The following is a 17974-nucleotide window of genomic DNA, read 5'->3' as shown; positions in this document are numbered from 1 at the left end:
ATCCAAAGAGGAGCTTTAAATGTCTTACAAGGAGAAATGTCTTACAACTATTCCTGAAGGCTACTTAAGGAAATTACAAGATGGCTTGCCTCAGAGAGTCCAGGCTATGTTGTGGTCATGCTATATGGTATGTTTCCATTTATGTTTGCATATTTTTCATACAACACCACTGTACATATTTTCTATTTTGATAGAAAAATATGAAGAAATTAGGGGTAACTAATTATTATGCGTACATTTTCAATGTTGCTTTTTTCTGAAGACTTGAGCAAAATGGTCATTGCAAGAAACCATTTAGTATGAGTAAAAGTTTCAGGACACATGAGGCAATGCTAAGTGGTGGCCAGGGGTGGCTAGTGCCACAAAAGACTAAATATGGCCACCACTCAGAATAAAGTGCTGCTGGAGGGGTTAAAGTCATCAAACTTACAAAAGTTACATCCAGTTACTTGCATTTTTCCCACAGAGCTTTTTTGCAGAGCCAGAGCTCTATTACTGTTGTTGCCATGCAGACACATTGTCATTGTCTTTATACTCCTTTGAGTAAAATGATTAGCCTTCGGTACCACCACAAAATATGTGGTGATCTCAGCTTGTCACCCCTATAGAAAAGCATTTTTGGACCTGCCCCTGCCAGAAACACCTTCAGAATGGATCACGTTGTGAGACTGCTTTGTTTAAAGCTTTGTCAATCCACACCGTGTCCTTTCTAGAGGGCAGGTGTTACACCCACGCATTTCTTTCTTGCTGTGCACTGCCCCATCCTGTCGGGCCAGTGGTGGGTCAAGCAACTCAATTTCCTCACATATCTACTCCGTTCAATCAGCCAACCACTGAACCACGAGCCTCATTCATCTCACTTAGGAACAAATGAGCATTTTGGCAATATCTGAATTAACAGAGATTCTTCTCAACCCTCCCCCTTTGCTCTCCCACTAGCCACTCAGGTCATTTGAATTTGCACCGTGTTAGCACCGCTTTGCCTTTCTCCAAGTCTGTCATGTAATGCAGGACAAGCCTTCATTGTATCTGCTCAGTCAGCCTTGTCTCAGTCGGACACTTCTGGTGCACTGTCCAGCTTTGAAGCCTCACAGTGCGAGTTGCGTGTTTACATCTGCTCTGTGAGTGATTAAATATTCAGCGAATACAAATAAAAGCACCTATGTAATACCTGCAGGTGGTGGATGAACAGTGGACACCATATTGAATGGTTATGGTTTGATGAACATTAAGAGGATTAGAAATTACAAAGAAAACATTGTGCTTTGTTACAAATTGTGGCAACGTAAATGTAGAAACACTGACTCATATTTTGCATACACATGATTTTTAATTCAATATGTACTACTCCTGTTTCCATATATTATTGTTATGTGTTAATATTTAAGCTTTTACGAGTGAAAATTTGTGTGCATTTGGAAAGCGTATAAATTAAACCACAGAAACAGTCACAGTGCTATAATGTCAAGCATTAGCCTCTAATTAAAAGGATAAGCATTGCCATTTCAAATTCTGCACTTATATTTCAGCACTTGTAAATGTATTCAGGTCAGCGTTCAGCAGGGAAGGAAGCATTGCCATTCAGCAGTTAAGAGAGAAAGGTCAGTTATCTCATGGGTCACAGCCTTTCAGATTTCTCATGCTGTGAATAATGCACATCCAGTGCACAATACATTTGGCAGACGCTGATCTAGCATGGTGTTATCACCACATCTGACTGAGTGATAGAAAGCTTGATAGCTTTATTTGTGCGGCTTACCCTCATTCACAGTACTATGATATATTTAAAATGGCTGATAATGGTGGGGGGGCACTAAACGGTTGGATGAAAATCCAATTTTGCCACACTATCACTGGAGACAAGTCTGAATTTAGCTTACATTAACTCAATGTGATGTGGCCACAACACCGGAGTGATTAAATGTCAAGCAGTGATTGCTTCTCAAATGCTTAGTGGTGAAATTTGAGGCACAAAGACCTAAATGGAGGGAAAGGCTGGAAATGAAGCTGCAGACAACATAGAAAACAATACTACAGTCTGAACGTTCACGTGTCCAAGGCTAGAGGGAAAACACTATTTAAAATCACGTGGAATAAACACGCTATCCAAACAACTTAAATTTATTCTCTGGGCCTCAGTAGTATGAAATCCTGGTCATGTAATGAGCCACTGGTGACGTGCATGACTGGTTCTTGGAAATTGCATGGAAGGACATAACCTGTGGGTAATTAAACTCAAAATCCACAAATTTCATGTGACATTGTTTGCACATATATCCAGTAATTAACAACCTCCCCAGAGTGCAGTGGTGCTGCCGCAGGTAATGTGGGTTTGGTTTTAATTCCTCAGTGAATCTGTGTGACTGATGGGATGTTACAGGGATTTCTGTAAAGTCATGTGACACGTGACATGTGCGCTTTTAGGCACAACCCGTCATCATGAATATGCAGAATGAAAGAGTGTCAGGGTCATCACTGCAGCCCCTCCATGTCTAGTATATATTTCCTCTTCTTTATTTAATGCACAAGACTAGCTATTGTATGTTTTCTTACTATGAACAACAAATCTCTTAATAAAAAACAGCAACGTGTCTGTACTTAATAGTTTTCTTTCCATATCTATAGCACAGCCCCAGTGCAGCAACTATAGAAGTATAACGTTCCCAGATTGAGGTAGATATTCGGGCCAAATATAACCCACATCTGCAGTTGTTCTAAAGGCCATATTAAGCCTTGGCTTACAGTGTTGACTAAGGATGAATGTTGCTGCCCCAACCTGAGCAACAAGTTCACTTTATATGAGCCAGATGTCAGGTGTGCTGTCACATATGTTCCCCATCTGGTCTTCATAGCACTTCCTGTATCCCATATCAAAGCTGAGCCACTTCAAGGCACTTCATTTGCTAATGTTGTGCCACAACTACACAAAAATAGATCAAAATATGTAAGCTATGGAGACTGTACAAAAATTTAATTGTTCAGCGATGGACTATGGGGAGAGTCATAAGGAAGTATGGCTGAACAAAGTGATTTCACAGGCAGTACAGGCATTACACCAACATTACTTAAGAAATCAATAGTGTAAGTCACGGTGAAAAATGAAAGTAAATTCATGCTTTTTTAAAAAATTGTCAGTGAAATAAAGGAACTTCTAATGCGAAAAAGTGACAAATGGCTAAAATAATGCCCAACCCCTGCTGCGGATCTCCTTTGTTCTGCAGGGTGAGAACTCAGACTTCTAGCCCTTTTTCACTAGTACCCACTCGGCTCGGCTCGGCTTGACTCAGTTTTTAGGCTTTTAACTGCTCAGTTAGGGTTCCAAGAGGCTTTAATGACTAGTTGGGACATTTTCCCTGAAAGACAGTATAAAGGCAAAGGTGAGCAGATATGTATGTATGTGGTTTGTAAAATGTTACCCATACATTTGCCCAGACAGTGGCGGTCCTAGCCTGTTTGGCGCCCTGTGCGAACACTCCCTCTGTCCCCCCCCCAACACACACACACACACACACACACACACACATATATGTAGAGAGAGAGAGTATGCATAGTATGCAAATGGCTACCAGACAGCCATCATAATGCATCATACAATGAGAAGAGGACAAATCAACAATTGACAATGACTAATTAATATTAAAATCTGCCACAAGCAGCAGGCGCACCTCGCAAACGGAGGGCGCCCTTACTACCAGCAAATGGGCGACAGAAAGCCAATCGGTGCCTATGCGATTCCCAATATGTGCTGGCATGATGTCGGGGCAGCATGAGTACAAGTAATTTGTTGGGTTTTTTTGCCAATGCCCATGATGCCGCCCCCCACCACGATGCCGCCCCGGGCAACCGCCCGTGTCGCCCGTATCAAAAACCGCTACTGTGCCCAGATTCTTGTTTTTACAGAGTTTTTGTAAGTTAAAAGAATGAAAATCACTTAATTGCATTTTTAACCAGATATTTATTGATTTTGATTTTTTATTATCTCAATTCAGATGACTTATTAAGCACTTAATTTATCAGAGTAAGGTTTAATAAATTAAAGTGACCATGCACAAGTTTTGTACAAAAAACATTACAGTAAAAAAAAGAAGAAAAAAAAAGAATCAAATTCACAAATAATGCTGCTTCTAACACAACAAAAATGTTAAGGTCAGGAAAATCCAGCAGTGTGTACACATTAAGAAGAAAGACTTATTCAAAGAACTGCAGGTGACGTAGAAACATTCGAGGAGATAAAAAAATACAGCATCATAAAAATTACCCCAGTAAAATTAGTAGCTTATTTTTTTTTTTTTTTACATCCAACTATATAAAGTTTCACAGAAATAGCTGCACAGCAAGCAGCTGGGAATGTGGACAAAATCTACTGTGTTACAGACAAAAGCAGAAATCACAGCGCTACACATCTTAACACATGCTGGGTTACGACTACAAAGCAAACAAAGACCTTGCACCATGCATGCTGGTCTGTCAGCTTTTCAAAAAAACCCCGACAAAAATGGGGAGACAAAAGGTACGTACAAGTGTAAGGTTCATCATCCACACCCAGTACAGGGGAGGACAGATGTTAGGTTAGCACTAGTCCATACACAAGGCATTAAAAAAAAAAAGCATCAATCAGTGTAATAAAAAAGTCATTCAAGTCTTTACACAAAAAATTATTAGAGGGCTGTTCTATAAAAGTCCTACTTTTTGTTTAGAAGAGTACATCCTCTTTTTTAATGAGCACCTCCACCACCTGTCTCTGATAGCGGATGTCATTCAGCGCTGTTATGGCGTCCGTGTTGGGTGCACGCATGAGGGTGGGCCCGAAAATGATGGCAAGGTTTTCTGCGTTCATCAAGTTGAATTTCTCATTTTGTGTCACCCTGCAACATTTATCAAAGTTAGAAGAATACTACATACACCCTCGCAAAGGAACAGTTTCAGCAACCGCATGCAAAGGTAACATGTAAGATACACACAGTCTAATATAAAATCATATTTATACATAACACATTTAACTCTTTACATGTTTAATTTTTTTTCTACTTTCTGATAAGAAATAAAGGCAAAGGAGAGGCTGATGTTTGAAAAATGCCAATAACGTTTTAGACATTTAGTCTACCCCTCCCGCAGCAGAAGCATTACACCCTTCACTAACCCCTCTTAATTATTTTTTTACGGTTCTTTGGCTCTTGCAGAATTACCTTGGATTACTCACCTTTTTAAGTGAGCCATGAGGTACTTTAGAGTTTCAGCGTGTGGTGGTGGTAGGAGAGCAAGAGCCTCGCGGAAAGCTTCCAGCTTCTTCTCTGTGTCTGTGAGCTCTGCAAAAGACAAAGGAGCACGCCATTAGTGTAGCTAGAGCAGGCAGTCACAAATTACCGGAGGTACTTCCGGTGAAGTAAAAGTAAAACCCATTAGTTTCCATTAGGAAATCTGGTGGGGGGGGGCACTGAGTGTCCAAATGAACACTTAGTGCTCTTGACTGTATGCTTGTTGAAAGCAGCTGTACATTTTCATAGTGCTCATCGCTGTGCTGCAATGAAATAACATTGCAGCTCATACTACATTTGAATATATATTAAAAAATAGGGGGAAAAAAACATCAGCTGCAGCTACAGAACTCATATTGTACAATTATTCCAGATCAGGGATGTCAAGCTCATTTTACACTATGGGCGACATACATAAAACTCGGTCTTCTCGGAGTCGGGTTGTTTGGGAATGCAGCCCAAAGTGGGTGGTAAACTCCATCTAAGGCTAAATACCGGCACGAGACCGATAGACGACAAGTACCGTAAGGGAAAGTTGAAAAGAACTTTGAAGCTAAACTAATACTAAATTTATTCGCTTTGGTGCAGTATCCATGGCCATGGGAGAGGTCTTTATTGGTAGGAGAAGCTGCAAAATTTGCATAAATACAGTTAAAATGTCCAAAATTTATACACTCCTTTGCATTTTCCAAAGCCAACCCAAATTGGAGTCTCCAGCAGGTTGATTCTGGGCCCCTGAGCCTTATGTTTGACACCCCTGTTGTACTTTTCACTACATTGAGTCCAGTACTCTTCAGCTCACATCTGGTACATTATATCCAGTAAAACATTTTCTGCAAAGTAAAAGATGAATAAATGCAGGTAATGTCTTCTGATGTGACTCATTTCGTGATCAAATGAAGGAAACAGCATAGAGCTTAACGACAACTGTTTGCCAGCAAAAATCAAACTGAGTGAAACAGGTGTGTTTCTGACTAATTTGTCTGGTTGTGACGTACTTGCAGCCTCGATGAACCTGGGGTAAGCGTCGAATGAGATGACAGGAACAGGCAAATCCCTGAGGTACAGTTTCAATGCACCCGTGATGATATTGATGTCTTCATAGGCATTCACTGAGATGTCTGTCTTCTCGCCATCTGTGAAGACGAGTGATGGAAAGGGGGAGACAAGGAGAAGAAAGTGAGAGTTTTCTCACTAAATATGGCTCACATCAACAATCTCACATCACAGAGTAAATTCGGGAATAAAGACAGCCATGGAGAAAAAGAAAAAAAAAAGCAGTCTTGCTCAGTATTTTTGCAAAGTAGCTGCTATCATCCGCCTGGCTTGTTTTATTCTGACTTTCTCTGGGTTGCGCATGCTTTTCAGAGCAGGCCATGGCCTACTTGTGCTGGCAGACTGAACATCACAGTGCTGTGAGCTGGAATGACACTCTGTCATGGATGATCTCCCACATGCGGATCTGGCTAAGAGTTTAGCCCACTGCTGCAGGGTTTTTCTTGCAGTTAAAATTCACACTGCACCGGGCCAAGACATTTTTATTCTTACTAAGTCCACTACTGAATCCCAACACAGCAAGGATCTTTTTTTTTTTCATGGCTGTCTTTAAGGCAGGGAGAGTGCCTGGTCTGTAGCCTCCTGAGGCTGTCCTTCTCTGTCCACACACAGTGAAATATCAGGATTGGATCTTAACTACCAAAGCAGCACTAACCTTTCACAAATATGTCATTTTATAATAAAAAAGTGTTGTGCATGAGTCTCATAAACATAGGCAGGCACAAAGTGTAATTTGTGAGTTGAAAGTTGTACAAAAACATGTAAAACACACCTTTGTCAAACCTGGACTTGACCTCTTCCACTGATTCGCTGAATCCAGATATTCTGTAGAGGCCTTCTGACTTCAGTCCTTGAGGAGCAAACAGAAAATAAACAACCTTTCAGTCACTGTAAGGGCTGTCACGAGTAATGGAGAAAAATTCAGCCACATAGAATTCCATGGCTAATTTAGGAAATGCCATTAAACGGTCTTAAATATGCATAAGAAATTGAGGATAAAATGTCCACAGTGTCACACAGTGGAACAACATGGGCAGATGCAAATACTTTTCTGCATCACTGAGCAAAATAATAAAGACATAAATCAAACTTAGCTACAGACATATATTAGAGGGCAGACAATGAGGGAACCAACGAGTTTCCTACATAGTTGAATGATTTAACTGAAATGCAATCAACTAAGGCAGCAGGAAACAGAGTAATGTATTCCTCATTAAACATCTGCAATTACCAGCAGTCCCATCACTCCTCTCAAGCCCCTTCCCATTATCCACCCCGACAAAAAACAAAACAAAAACCATTAACTCAGTCAGTAATTGAATCAGATTTTTAACACTTCAACCTAAGTACTATATATTGCAGATCGCTTACTGTAAATTTAAAGGGAAGCTGTTTTACAGCGAGAAACAGAATCCTTGAACCTGAGAGCTGTCAGTTAATCAGTGTGTAGGATTACAGCTGTGGACTAACAAAAACAGCATTTATTGTGCCTGTCTTGTTATTTTCAGCTCTACTGCGTATATTTGAATCAGACAGAACACACTGAAGTTCACGAGCTCACGTTAGACTAACCTCTGGACTCGATCTCTCTTATGCACATGTCCACCACCATGGGTCGGGCTGTATTGCAAGCTTTAACTAGCGTGCTGAGGTCACAGCTGTAAACTTTCCGGATGTGTCTCAGGTCGGGTTTGCAGTTGTTTGGTACCAGAGATGAGCACTGCTTGTGGGTGTTCAAACCACAATCTACAGACACAGAAAGAGGCACACAAATGGTTAAGTTCAGGCATATCTGTAGCATTAAAGTCACCATGAAAAAGGCAATATAGCGTAATGAATGACTGCTTCTAGTTTGTTTTTATACCCAAAGCCTTTACACAGCGCTCAGCCCTGAGTTCATTTTGATTTGGCTCGCTGGTTTCATGTGTTTTTTGGCTTGCAAAGCAGTGTTAATCCCCTTGATCAATATCTGCCCCTGAAATGTCACAGGACCACTGGAGAGCTTTGGAGAGCTCTTTCTCTGCTACGCATGGCATTGGGCTCACCTTCGCTAAAGTCACCGCTAGAGGGGAGCTTGTTTAGTAGAAATGTATTAGCAATAAAAAAGGACAAACAGGACATTGACCATCCACAGAAATTTCATGTCAAAATACTCCTTTTAAAAATAGTTAGAAGAAATTGATACACCAATTTGAGGAAATATCTTTTTTTAGCCAAATTTTTCCTACTTCAGACATCGACTGGCCCTCAGTGGGTGTTTAAATAGCCAGCCCAGCAGCACATTAGTCAAGATGATAGCATACTCAACACGATGTTTTGCCATCAGTCACAAGACCCGAGGCACAGCTGTTTCAGGGCAGGATTCACCTTGTAGGGAACAGAGGTGCCCGTGGAGAGCAGATGCAGACACTGCAGCGCTGCTTTGTAACAGAGACGCATGTTGGGAATTAGACGAACACTGAAAAAGCTGTGGCCCGGAGGAGGGACAGTCAGCACTGCTGTGTGCTCTATTCTTTTCCAAATCCAAGCTCACACACAATGGCTGTGGAAGCAGCAATTGAGGCGCTGCGGGCTATAGAAGACCTAGTTTCCCAGACTAAAATGGGGCAGCTCTTCGAGCTCTTAGATCTTCAGAGCCGTCTTCAAGTTCTATTAAAGGTTTTTTGACAATTGCCATGTGTTTTTTTTTCTTTATTTCACAAATGTGACATCTTTTGAATCTCTCAAAAGAACTGCTATGTTTTAATTTTAAATTTAAAAAAAAGCTTCTTCTGAAAGCTACATGTCTGGAAGACCTCAGATGATATTTTGATTAATATGGGCCCCTTGAGAAATTCACACTGCCTGAATTTATATGCATTGATGCTGAAATGTAATTACCTTAAGAGATGATTCTCTTAAGGACATGAGACAGGCACTATAATCGCAGAGGGGGCCTGTCATCAGACACAAGGCTGCTGAGTTCCTATTGTCCATGCGAGCTCAACGGTAGCCCTGGGTCCCAGGTGGGGTGGGTGACAAGGAGCCCAGGGGACACTGGGAAACAGGGGATGATGCTTTGGTGCACCGTCACCTCTGTCTCTGTTGCTAAGGTAATGAAGCTGCTGCTCAGTGTTTTAGAAGAGTTTCATTGGTGGCTGGGAGCTCATTTCTAATCAGCACATTATCAACATGTCTAATCAGCACAGTTACCAGTCGAAACCGGTCTCTTTCTGACTGGAAGTGAAAACAAGAAGCATTACAAGTGTTTGTTAAAGGGACTGTTTTTTCTCCCCCTACCAAGTATTTAAGTTAAATAGGGGTTGAGCTGTGTGACCTAGCTCTTAGGTTGAAGCCGGCTGAATATTAATGTGTGTGGAAACAGTGCTCCTTCCCCACACTCCCATCTCTACTCCTCATTAAAGAGACATGCCAGCTTTGTTTTCCTTCACGGGCATGATGGGATGAGGCTGGGGGGTGTACTCTGATGAGGAAATGTGGCACAACAAACACAAGCAGAGGCTGGCTTTCTGGCACCCGGCCAAAAGCAGTTCACAAAAAGAAAAGGGGGTGGGAGAACATTTTTTTTTTTTTGGTATGCAAATTCGAGCATCGTGTGAGACTTTGCTGCCCTAGATTCTGGGATCTGAGGTTGAGTCTGAAGGAATGGCAATGTATTAAAGTCGATAAAGGTTGGCTCCAAACATATGTGCCTTTATTTGGATTGTTGTTCAAAACCAGCGCATTAATAATTAATATCAGAGCTCTCGCAGATTTATGTGACACACTTTGTTTCATCAATAAAACATCAAAGACAGGCATCAGACCATATTATAGTACTATTTCGGGATGGGAGAACGAATGCTTACAATGAAATGGGAATCTCGTGTTTGAGTATGTGATAGACAACAAAGTAAATACACTGCAACTATTTCCCTCACAGTAGCAGAGCTGAATGTGTGAATGTTATTTGTCACATAAAGACTGAAAATGCTTGTAGACTATTGGTGAATATTCTTAAAATGAGCCCATAATTCATAGAAAATAAACACAGAAATCTTCCACGAAAGCAACGAGAACTGTACTGTGCGCTTTCAGGCCTACGAGACTGCAAATGTTCTTTAAAATCTTTTGGTTTTGGTCATGCTGATGAGAGAATGTGAAGACGCACTGAGGATTGTGGAGTTATGTGGAGTTATTATATTATTTAAGACTTTAGAGCAAAAAATAAGGAAGTAGATCAGAAAAAAGAAGCTTTTTACTTCATGTAACATATCTGTTACATCACAGTCATAAAGACCCCATTTCATTCTATTACACAATTAATAATCCTTAAACTACTCAATAATCCAGCTCCAGATGCACTGAAAGCCAAGTAACCCATTTACAGCGACGCCCCACCACCAACGCAACGAAAGAAAGCTGTAAAGTAATCAAGGGGTTTATGTAATGCGACTGAGAACAAGTCATACCTGTACATTTGACCCCCTGAGCCATCAGTCCCCACATGAAGCTGGCACAGTGCTCGCACCAGTGAGGTCCCCGAAAGGTATGGACCTACAACAGAGAGGAGGACAGTGACAGATATTAGCGATGAAGTGCAATGACGAGATAGAAGGAAACAGTGGGTAGTTGCAGTGATTTCTCCAGGAGACCAGTGGGTGCTGCCACCTAAAATGACACAGTGGAGGAGGATTGTTGTTTAAACAGGCCCTCAAAATGACAATGCTTTGGCGGGTGCAGCCATGACACTGAGTGGCAGAGGCTTTGCCATCATGGCGCAGCATGTTGTGACACCTCACGAGAGAAAAGGTGCGAGCTGTCAGGAAATAGTCTATGGAAAGACAACTTCTTGTGTAGCAGAGGAAGCCCCACGCTCCAGGAGCTAACGACAGCCTCGCCAATCAGGGAGGCCTCTGGGAAAAAGAGCAAACCACAGCTCTCCTGGCATTTTTGCATTTAGCCATTAGCAATCTTAGATAAAAAGGCTTTTGTGTAGTATTGTTAGACTGTTAGATGTGTAGAAGTGTGGAGGCAATCGTGCTATAAAATATCCAAAAACTGTAAACACAAAACACTGACATCAATCGACTGGAGTGATGTCATCCTTAGCCATGATTGCATGTTACCATACCACATCGTACTCTCAAAAGTACAATCTAATGTGGACCTTTTAATTAATTGAACACAGTAAATGTAAATGTCTGCCCAATTTAAACTGGAAAGTCTGACATTAGAAGACACAAAGTGCACGTTTCACTCATTATACTTCAAAATATTCTCTTGATTTTGATTTCGCGCGCATAGCTTTCTCCTTTATGGCTGCAGAGGCTTCAAATTCTCTAAAGGTCGAAATGTAACATTCAGCAAAACAAGAGAACAAAGCAGCAGAGAGAGATGAGTGAGCATCAGCAGTTTAAAAGCCTTGACAGTAATATATCGCTCACTGTTCTCCATCCCATTAACCAGCCAAACTAGGAGAGTGAGCCTGAGCCAAACGGGGATACTGTCCGCCACTTTTTCTGCTCTCTATTGGCCTAATCTCTCCATCTGGTGCTCAAACTAACAGCAGTGGTTCACAGACCACCCAACAGATTTTCTTTTGATTAGGGCTCACTGGACAGACCAAAACAGCTCTGTTTTTCATCCCCAGTCTCCCTGTCAGTAACCCACACCCCTCCCCTTCGATCTCCCACAAGGGAGGCTCGAGCAGCAGCCCTGTGGCCACACATGATGAAATTAAACCAAGAGATGCAACAGCTGACAAGCGTTCTTTAAGTTGACTCATGCTCACCTTAAAGTTGTGGGCTTTCTCAGATCTGGAGGGCCAGTCGCTCTCCTTCAGTGAAGCTCTGCGAACCAGTGAGGTGAGCTGCGAATAGGCGAACAGTTTAAGTGGCTGCCAAAAAGTGGCTGAAGGTTTTTGTGGCCCCATCCTCATCCCCAGGGCTGCGGCCAGAATATCCTCCTGATTGGCCTCACGCTTGGCCTTTTGCACCAGAGGCTTCTCTTCCTGGCAAACCTCATAGGACTCTCTAGATGGCATTCTGGAGCAAAAAAAGGATGAAAAAAAAAAACACAACCCCAGGAAAAAAAAATGGGAATAAACTCCTTGATGTTCAAACAAGATATACGTCAAATAATACTACTTTCATTTTGCCAATTAAAAAGAGACATGGCCTTTTTAAATGATATAAACAAGTCTTTAGATCATTCAAAAGAGTCCAAAAGAAAAAAAACCAAAATAAACAACAACTGTGGTCCCTTTTGAATCTCCTCACAGCAGTGAGAGTAGATGAAGTGGAGACTCTGTGATAGGAGTGCCAGCTTTTATACAAAAGAGGTGCAGCCTTGGGTGCTCATGTGGTTCTCTGGGAACATGTATGCAGATGAGCTGAGTGGCTGTGGCTAATCCTCTCCTCCCTGTGCAGAGCTGATATTCTCCCTGGAACAGAGACAGCGCACTGTTGTGTATGGATGCTGTCAGTGAGGGCAAAGAGAGGGGGAGGAGTATGGGGGTGGACCCTATAGTAGTCAGAGCAGATTAAAGGAATCCCACCAGCCAATCGCAGCACGGATGCACCAGCTTTATAGTAGCCAGTACCCCGCCCCCACACCACCATCAGATATCCAAGCAGGGGAGACTGGGTAGGACGAAATGAGAGTGGGATGATAATGAGCAATGAATGAGTCATGCGTCAGGAGTGGGCTACAGCCTGGAGAACTTGCGACAGCAGTGGGCCGTTAGAGAGGGGAGCTATTTTCAAAATCGTGTTGCTACAGAAACCGATCACGACACAAAAGCTTCAACCGTTCAACCAAAATAGGGCATCACTGTTATCGATGCATGCTATGACAGGAAGTGATGCGCAAAAGTTTTAGACAAATTCATTTTCGGATGGAAAGCTTTTCAACGAAACTTTTTTTTAAAAGTTGTATAAATAAAGCACTTCTTGAAAAATATTCTGCCTCAGTGAACTCTGTTTATACCACACACCAACCATAATGAAAAGGGACTGAAATTTCAACCCTGGCATTAGTGTGCACCATAGCGGAAGATGTGCTTTGTGTACATTTTAATGCTGCATTTCCTACATTAGATGAATACCCTTGAATTACCATTAGCTAAGCTATATATACTCTAAAAATAAACAAAAACAATACAAACATGACCCAGAAGATATCACTGCAATTGAAATAGCATAGTAACAACAGTAGCAACACTATCATATTTTGTATCACACATCTATATTCACCGTTACCAGCTTATTCCACCCCCTTACATTATGATAAAATATACAATAAAGAATTAAACAACATGTGTCTGTGCCAGGCGTGGGGGATCCAGCTGGGAGGATTTTCTTTCTTTGCTGCCTTTGTCTGACTGTTCATTTCCTTGAGGTATACACTGATGTAAGCTTGTTGTCTGCATAGAAATGAAGTATTAAATATAGCATCGTGGTGGCAATGTGAGAGAAAGGATGTGCAACCTACCTCGGTAACTCACACTGCAAGTCAAGTGCGATTATGCTCCCACGTCTCAGAATCTAATTCAGACTCGGCTGTTAAAGGGTAACATTCGCACCTTTTCCAGCTGCAGAGGAAGTGACTATACAGACTGTAGACTTCAGGAATCAATGACTGTTAAAGGCTCTTGCTGCTCCCATCTCATTGCAGAGGTATCAAAATCAGAGCATGAGCAGCAGAGGGGAGCAGGAAAGAGGCTTTGAAGATCGGCGTACTTATGTAGAATGGCATCCCAAACAGTGGTGTCTGACAGGGACAGGCTCACAACATGAAACAGAGGGCTTCCAGTGTGGCTACCCTCTCTCATGCTCAGTGAAAGTCTCTGCTCAGGAGGGTACCTGAGAGAGGATAGATAAAAGACAGTAAGAGCCTTTTATATGCACCACTTCATCCTCTCAGACCCTTAGCCCTTCAGAGGTTTTGCAGCGTAATTGCATTGCCTGCTGTTGAGTGCAGAATGAACGTCTGACATCCAGGATGTGGTTTACTTTGAACAAAGCTCTAATTGACACTGATTGATTTGCTTGTTTCCCAGACATGCCCAGAAATGGGACCCCTGAGAATGGATGCATGGATATACTCAGTATCCTCCGTGCTGTCCATCTGTGGCCAGCCTAGGCCAGAGTGCTAGGCTTCTCCACATTCGAGGTCTAAAGTGTTACTCAATCTTTCTAGATTAACAGTTTTATTCTGATTTGCCCCAGAAACTAGCAAAATCTCAAAGCCTTCACATTCTTTTTTTAAACTTAATTTCCTCACTCACTCCCTCCCACTCCCATTTGATCCATTAAGCTGTTGGTGTCGCTAAGTACTTCTGTGAGGTAAGAAAGTCGTTACGTAAGGAAAGTTTCCTCTAATGCACTGCTGACCCAACAAAACACGACGACCCATTAAGTGGACAATGGCAAGATCTGAATGTGAACTCTCACGGCTATGATTTCTTTTCTAGTCATTTGGACACTTTCATATGTTTGAAATAAATAAGGTACAGCTGCAATAATCCATCATTCAAAATCAAAGCGAATGTCAAAACACACAAAAAAGCAGAACAACCATTTACTTATATAACACCAAAAGGCTTTGAATTAATGCTGATCTACAAACCTCAATCTCAAGGAAATGTGATGATGTTATGTAATTCGAAGGTTGAAGAAGCTGGGATGTTTTAATACAGTTAGATCCATAATTTGTTGAACAAAGGCACAGTTTTTGTAGTTTTGCCTCTGTTCAACACCACGGTGGATTTTAACATTTAATTAGTGGGGTTTTACATACGTTTTAAATTAACTGTTTAGGAATTGCAGTCATTTTCATGCATACAGCCTCATCTTCAGAAGCTCAAAATTAATTGGACAATTGACTGACAAGCTGTTTCATGACCTAGTCAGGCCTGTTCCTGTGATATTTCATGACAAATGAGGAAGGCATAATATCTGAAGTCGATTCAAAGTGTTGAATTTTCATTTTGATGTGTTTCAGCCCAAAGATATCACTGTCAAAGTCTATAAGCCAGACACACCTTTATGAATGGTTTTACAACAAGCTGTAAAACCACTGGTTACACTCAAGAACATAAAAATAAGATTAGATTTTACCAGAAAACATATAAAACAGCAACATGCTCCTGAAAAAAAAAGACATATGAAACCAAGATTAACTTTCATACCAGAATGATGGAAAGAGAAAAATTATGGGGAAGGAAAGAAACAGCTTGTGATTTGAAGCATAACACATTATCTGCCAAAGAGGCAAAGTTATGGTATGGGCATGCCGGCACAATCGGGTCATTAGAGTTAACTGATAATGTGAGCGTTGATAGAAGTATCAGGACGAATTCTGAAGTTTGCAAGGCTGTGCAGATTCAGCCAAATGTTCCAAAACTGAATAAATGGCACCTCACAGTCCAATCAGTTACTGAAAACAACTCTGAATGCAGAGAGACCCACACTTAGCCACTGGAGGCTGCAGCAAAGCCCTGACAGAGCATCTCAAGGAGGAAAAATAACACTTGGTATGCCAATTTTAGACTTCATTCTATACCTCATGCGAGTTTAAAAACAACCCCTCTATTTGCAATTATGTTAGTTTGCAATTCCTAAACTGTAAATCCAACTTTTCTGTAGAGCCTCTTGAATTAAAGCTGAAAATCTCCAGTTCTATTACATCTTAACTGTTTGATATAAAATCCACTGCAGTTGTGTACAGAGGCAAAACTACAAAACTGTGCCTTTGCCCAACAAATTATGGATTTACCTGTAAAATCTTAGAGTACAGGCCACTAATATCAGAACTAGGAACAGAAAACTTTCTGCAGAATTAAATGTGTGGCACAACAAGAAAGAAATTCATTGTCAGTAGTCTTGTTACTTAAGCACTGTGTAGCTATCTACAGTAAATGCATAAAATAGCGTCATGGTGGAGAAAGATTTTCACAATGTGAATCAGAAGTACCGAAAGACTGTGCATGGCTAAAGCTTCACTGCCAGGAAATACCACATATGCATAAGATGCAGCACAAATGCATGCCTTTTTTTTTTTTTTTGCTGGGCCTGCAAGAAACCCAGAACAAATTACACTGGCACAAATAGATTACCTGCATGTGGCTGGAACAGTCTGTGCTGTGACACTGATTTATGGTAGGCTGCTATCACATTTTGCTATTCACACTGCAAGGTCAAAACATACATGTGGCAAGCTTTAAGTGCACAGAAACAACAGTATAGAGTGGGTTACAGCATCTGTGCAATTGTCTACTTGGCTGTAATTTTACAATTTATTTATTTATTTATTTTTTAAATAGGAATCAATTTTTGCCGCGATTTAAAGGAAATTCTAGATTACAAAGGAAATCACTCCTGATGGATGCAGGAGCTCTGAGAGTAGAAGTGCAGGCTGAAAATGTCAGATATGGTGCTGAATGTCATGGTCACTCTGCTTCAGTGGCGTGGAAGAAAATCAGTGATCACACTTCTGCCGCACACAGGGACCTAACGCCAGAATAAAAACATCTTCTGTTCTGCTCTATGTTTACCTGAACTGAAAGTTATATTAAACTGTAATATCAATAGAACAAAATTAAACACATAGCACTTTATGTTAATTTATTATCAGTAGTGGGTGTCCCACAGCCAATCTAAACTCACAGCTACCGGCAGTCATCAGCAAATACTGTCATCAATCCTGTCTGGAGAAACAATTTGCTTACCTCAAACTCATCTACCCAGGAATCACCTTCTGTTACAGAGAGCGACTGGTTATTACATAGGAATGAGAAATGATTGCGAAGAATAATTAAAAGGCTTGAATCGTCCTTTATCTCTTTGTGAGGTTCTGCTGAGAGACGCCCCCACCGCCCCTGCAACATCAGTGTGAGTATGTGTTTAGAGCATGATGAATGAGTCATTGTGCTTCAGCTATTTTGGCAACAGAGTGATGATGATGGTACTAGATGAGTTAGTTAATGCCTCAAATATTCGGTGAGCTTTCAAGTGTCTTAAAAGAGAAATCCTGTGCCAGTGGAAAATCTTTAAAAAAAGAGTCATCTTCATCTACTTTTCCATCAACAAAGGATTTCATCAGTTAAAGCTTTTGGATAATTTTGTTTCTTCTTTTTAAAAAGAAAGAAGTTAGTTTCAAAATGTAAAGCTTGATAACACCCTTCGCTGTAAAATCAGAGTAGCAGGTTTGCTTACTGTTTCCTGCACAAACAATTTCCTACACCAAATTACAACACTGTGTTATACGTAAGATTCACGTTGCTAAATGCTTTTTTGCCATTTCACTGTTATTTTAGGCTTCTTGTTGTGCACAGTTAATTGCCACAAAATGTAATTGCCTGTTTTTATCCCTAAATGGATTTAAGTCGTGCTTAAATTCTGATATGAATCTGATGATCTCTTTTAAAGATGGTCTGAAAAAAAGAAAGGGCCTCAGTTGCGGTTCATATTATAAAGAGTTACCAAGAGAAAATATCCAGTGAGCAGCAGTCCAGGGAAAAATTCCCTTGTTGGAGTCATAGGTCAGAGGAGAATGGCCACACTGTTTCGGGATGATAGGAAGGCAATGGAAACTCAAATAATCACTCATTACAACAAAAATTTGCAGAAAAGCATCTCTGAAGATACAACACATCAAAACTTGGAGCAGGCGGCCTACAG

The 17974-nt window shown here is 41.1% G+C and overlaps 1 protein-coding gene across 2 annotated transcripts; it reads right to left on the bottom strand.

The window, feature by feature from the left end:
• Positions 1-3935: 3935 nt before the first annotated feature.
• Positions 3936-17159, bottom strand: chn1 (chimerin 1). 2 transcript variants are annotated; one of them, XM_085249582.1, is made up of 8 exons: positions 17023-17159; positions 12085-12337; positions 10763-10847; positions 7884-8057; positions 7084-7161; positions 6254-6391; positions 5201-5306; positions 3936-4865 (listed from the first exon to the last, which is right to left on the bottom strand). In XM_085249582.1, exons 1-8 carry the CDS (start codon positions 17031-17033, stop codon positions 4694-4696), a joined length of 1017 nt encoding a protein of 338 aa, XP_085105708.1. In that variant the 5' UTR covers positions 17034-17159; the 3' UTR covers positions 3936-4693. The 2 variants fall into 2 exon arrangements, with proteins under 2 accessions (XP_085105708.1, XP_085105709.1); XM_085249583.1 differs by lacking the exon at positions 17023-17159 and adding an exon at positions 13785-16974.
• Between the last annotated feature and the right edge of the window lie 815 nt (positions 17160-17974).

The sequence above is a fragment of the Mchenga conophoros genome, linkage group LG16, assembly GCF_057382185.1.
Source record: "Mchenga conophoros isolate Kocher_MC1m ecotype Shallow Benthic linkage group LG16, M_conophoros_male_GT1.1, whole genome shotgun sequence".
Lineage (NCBI taxonomy): Eukaryota > Metazoa > Chordata > Actinopteri > Cichliformes > Cichlidae > Mchenga > Mchenga conophoros.
This window is presented reverse-complemented; position numbering and strand designations above follow the sequence as displayed.

Bases quoted from the DNA above. Each gene is read 5' to 3' on its own strand.
- chn1 (XM_085249582.1), bottom strand. The intron at 7,162-7,883 runs GTTAGTCTAACG...TTGCTCCTCAAG, and splicing joins AAGAGAGATCGAGTCCAGAG to GACTGAAGTCAGAAGGCCTC. The intron at 4,866-5,200 runs GTGAGTAATCCA...TAAATGTTGCAG, and splicing joins CTCATGGCTCACTTAAAAAG to GGTGACACAAAATGAGAAAT.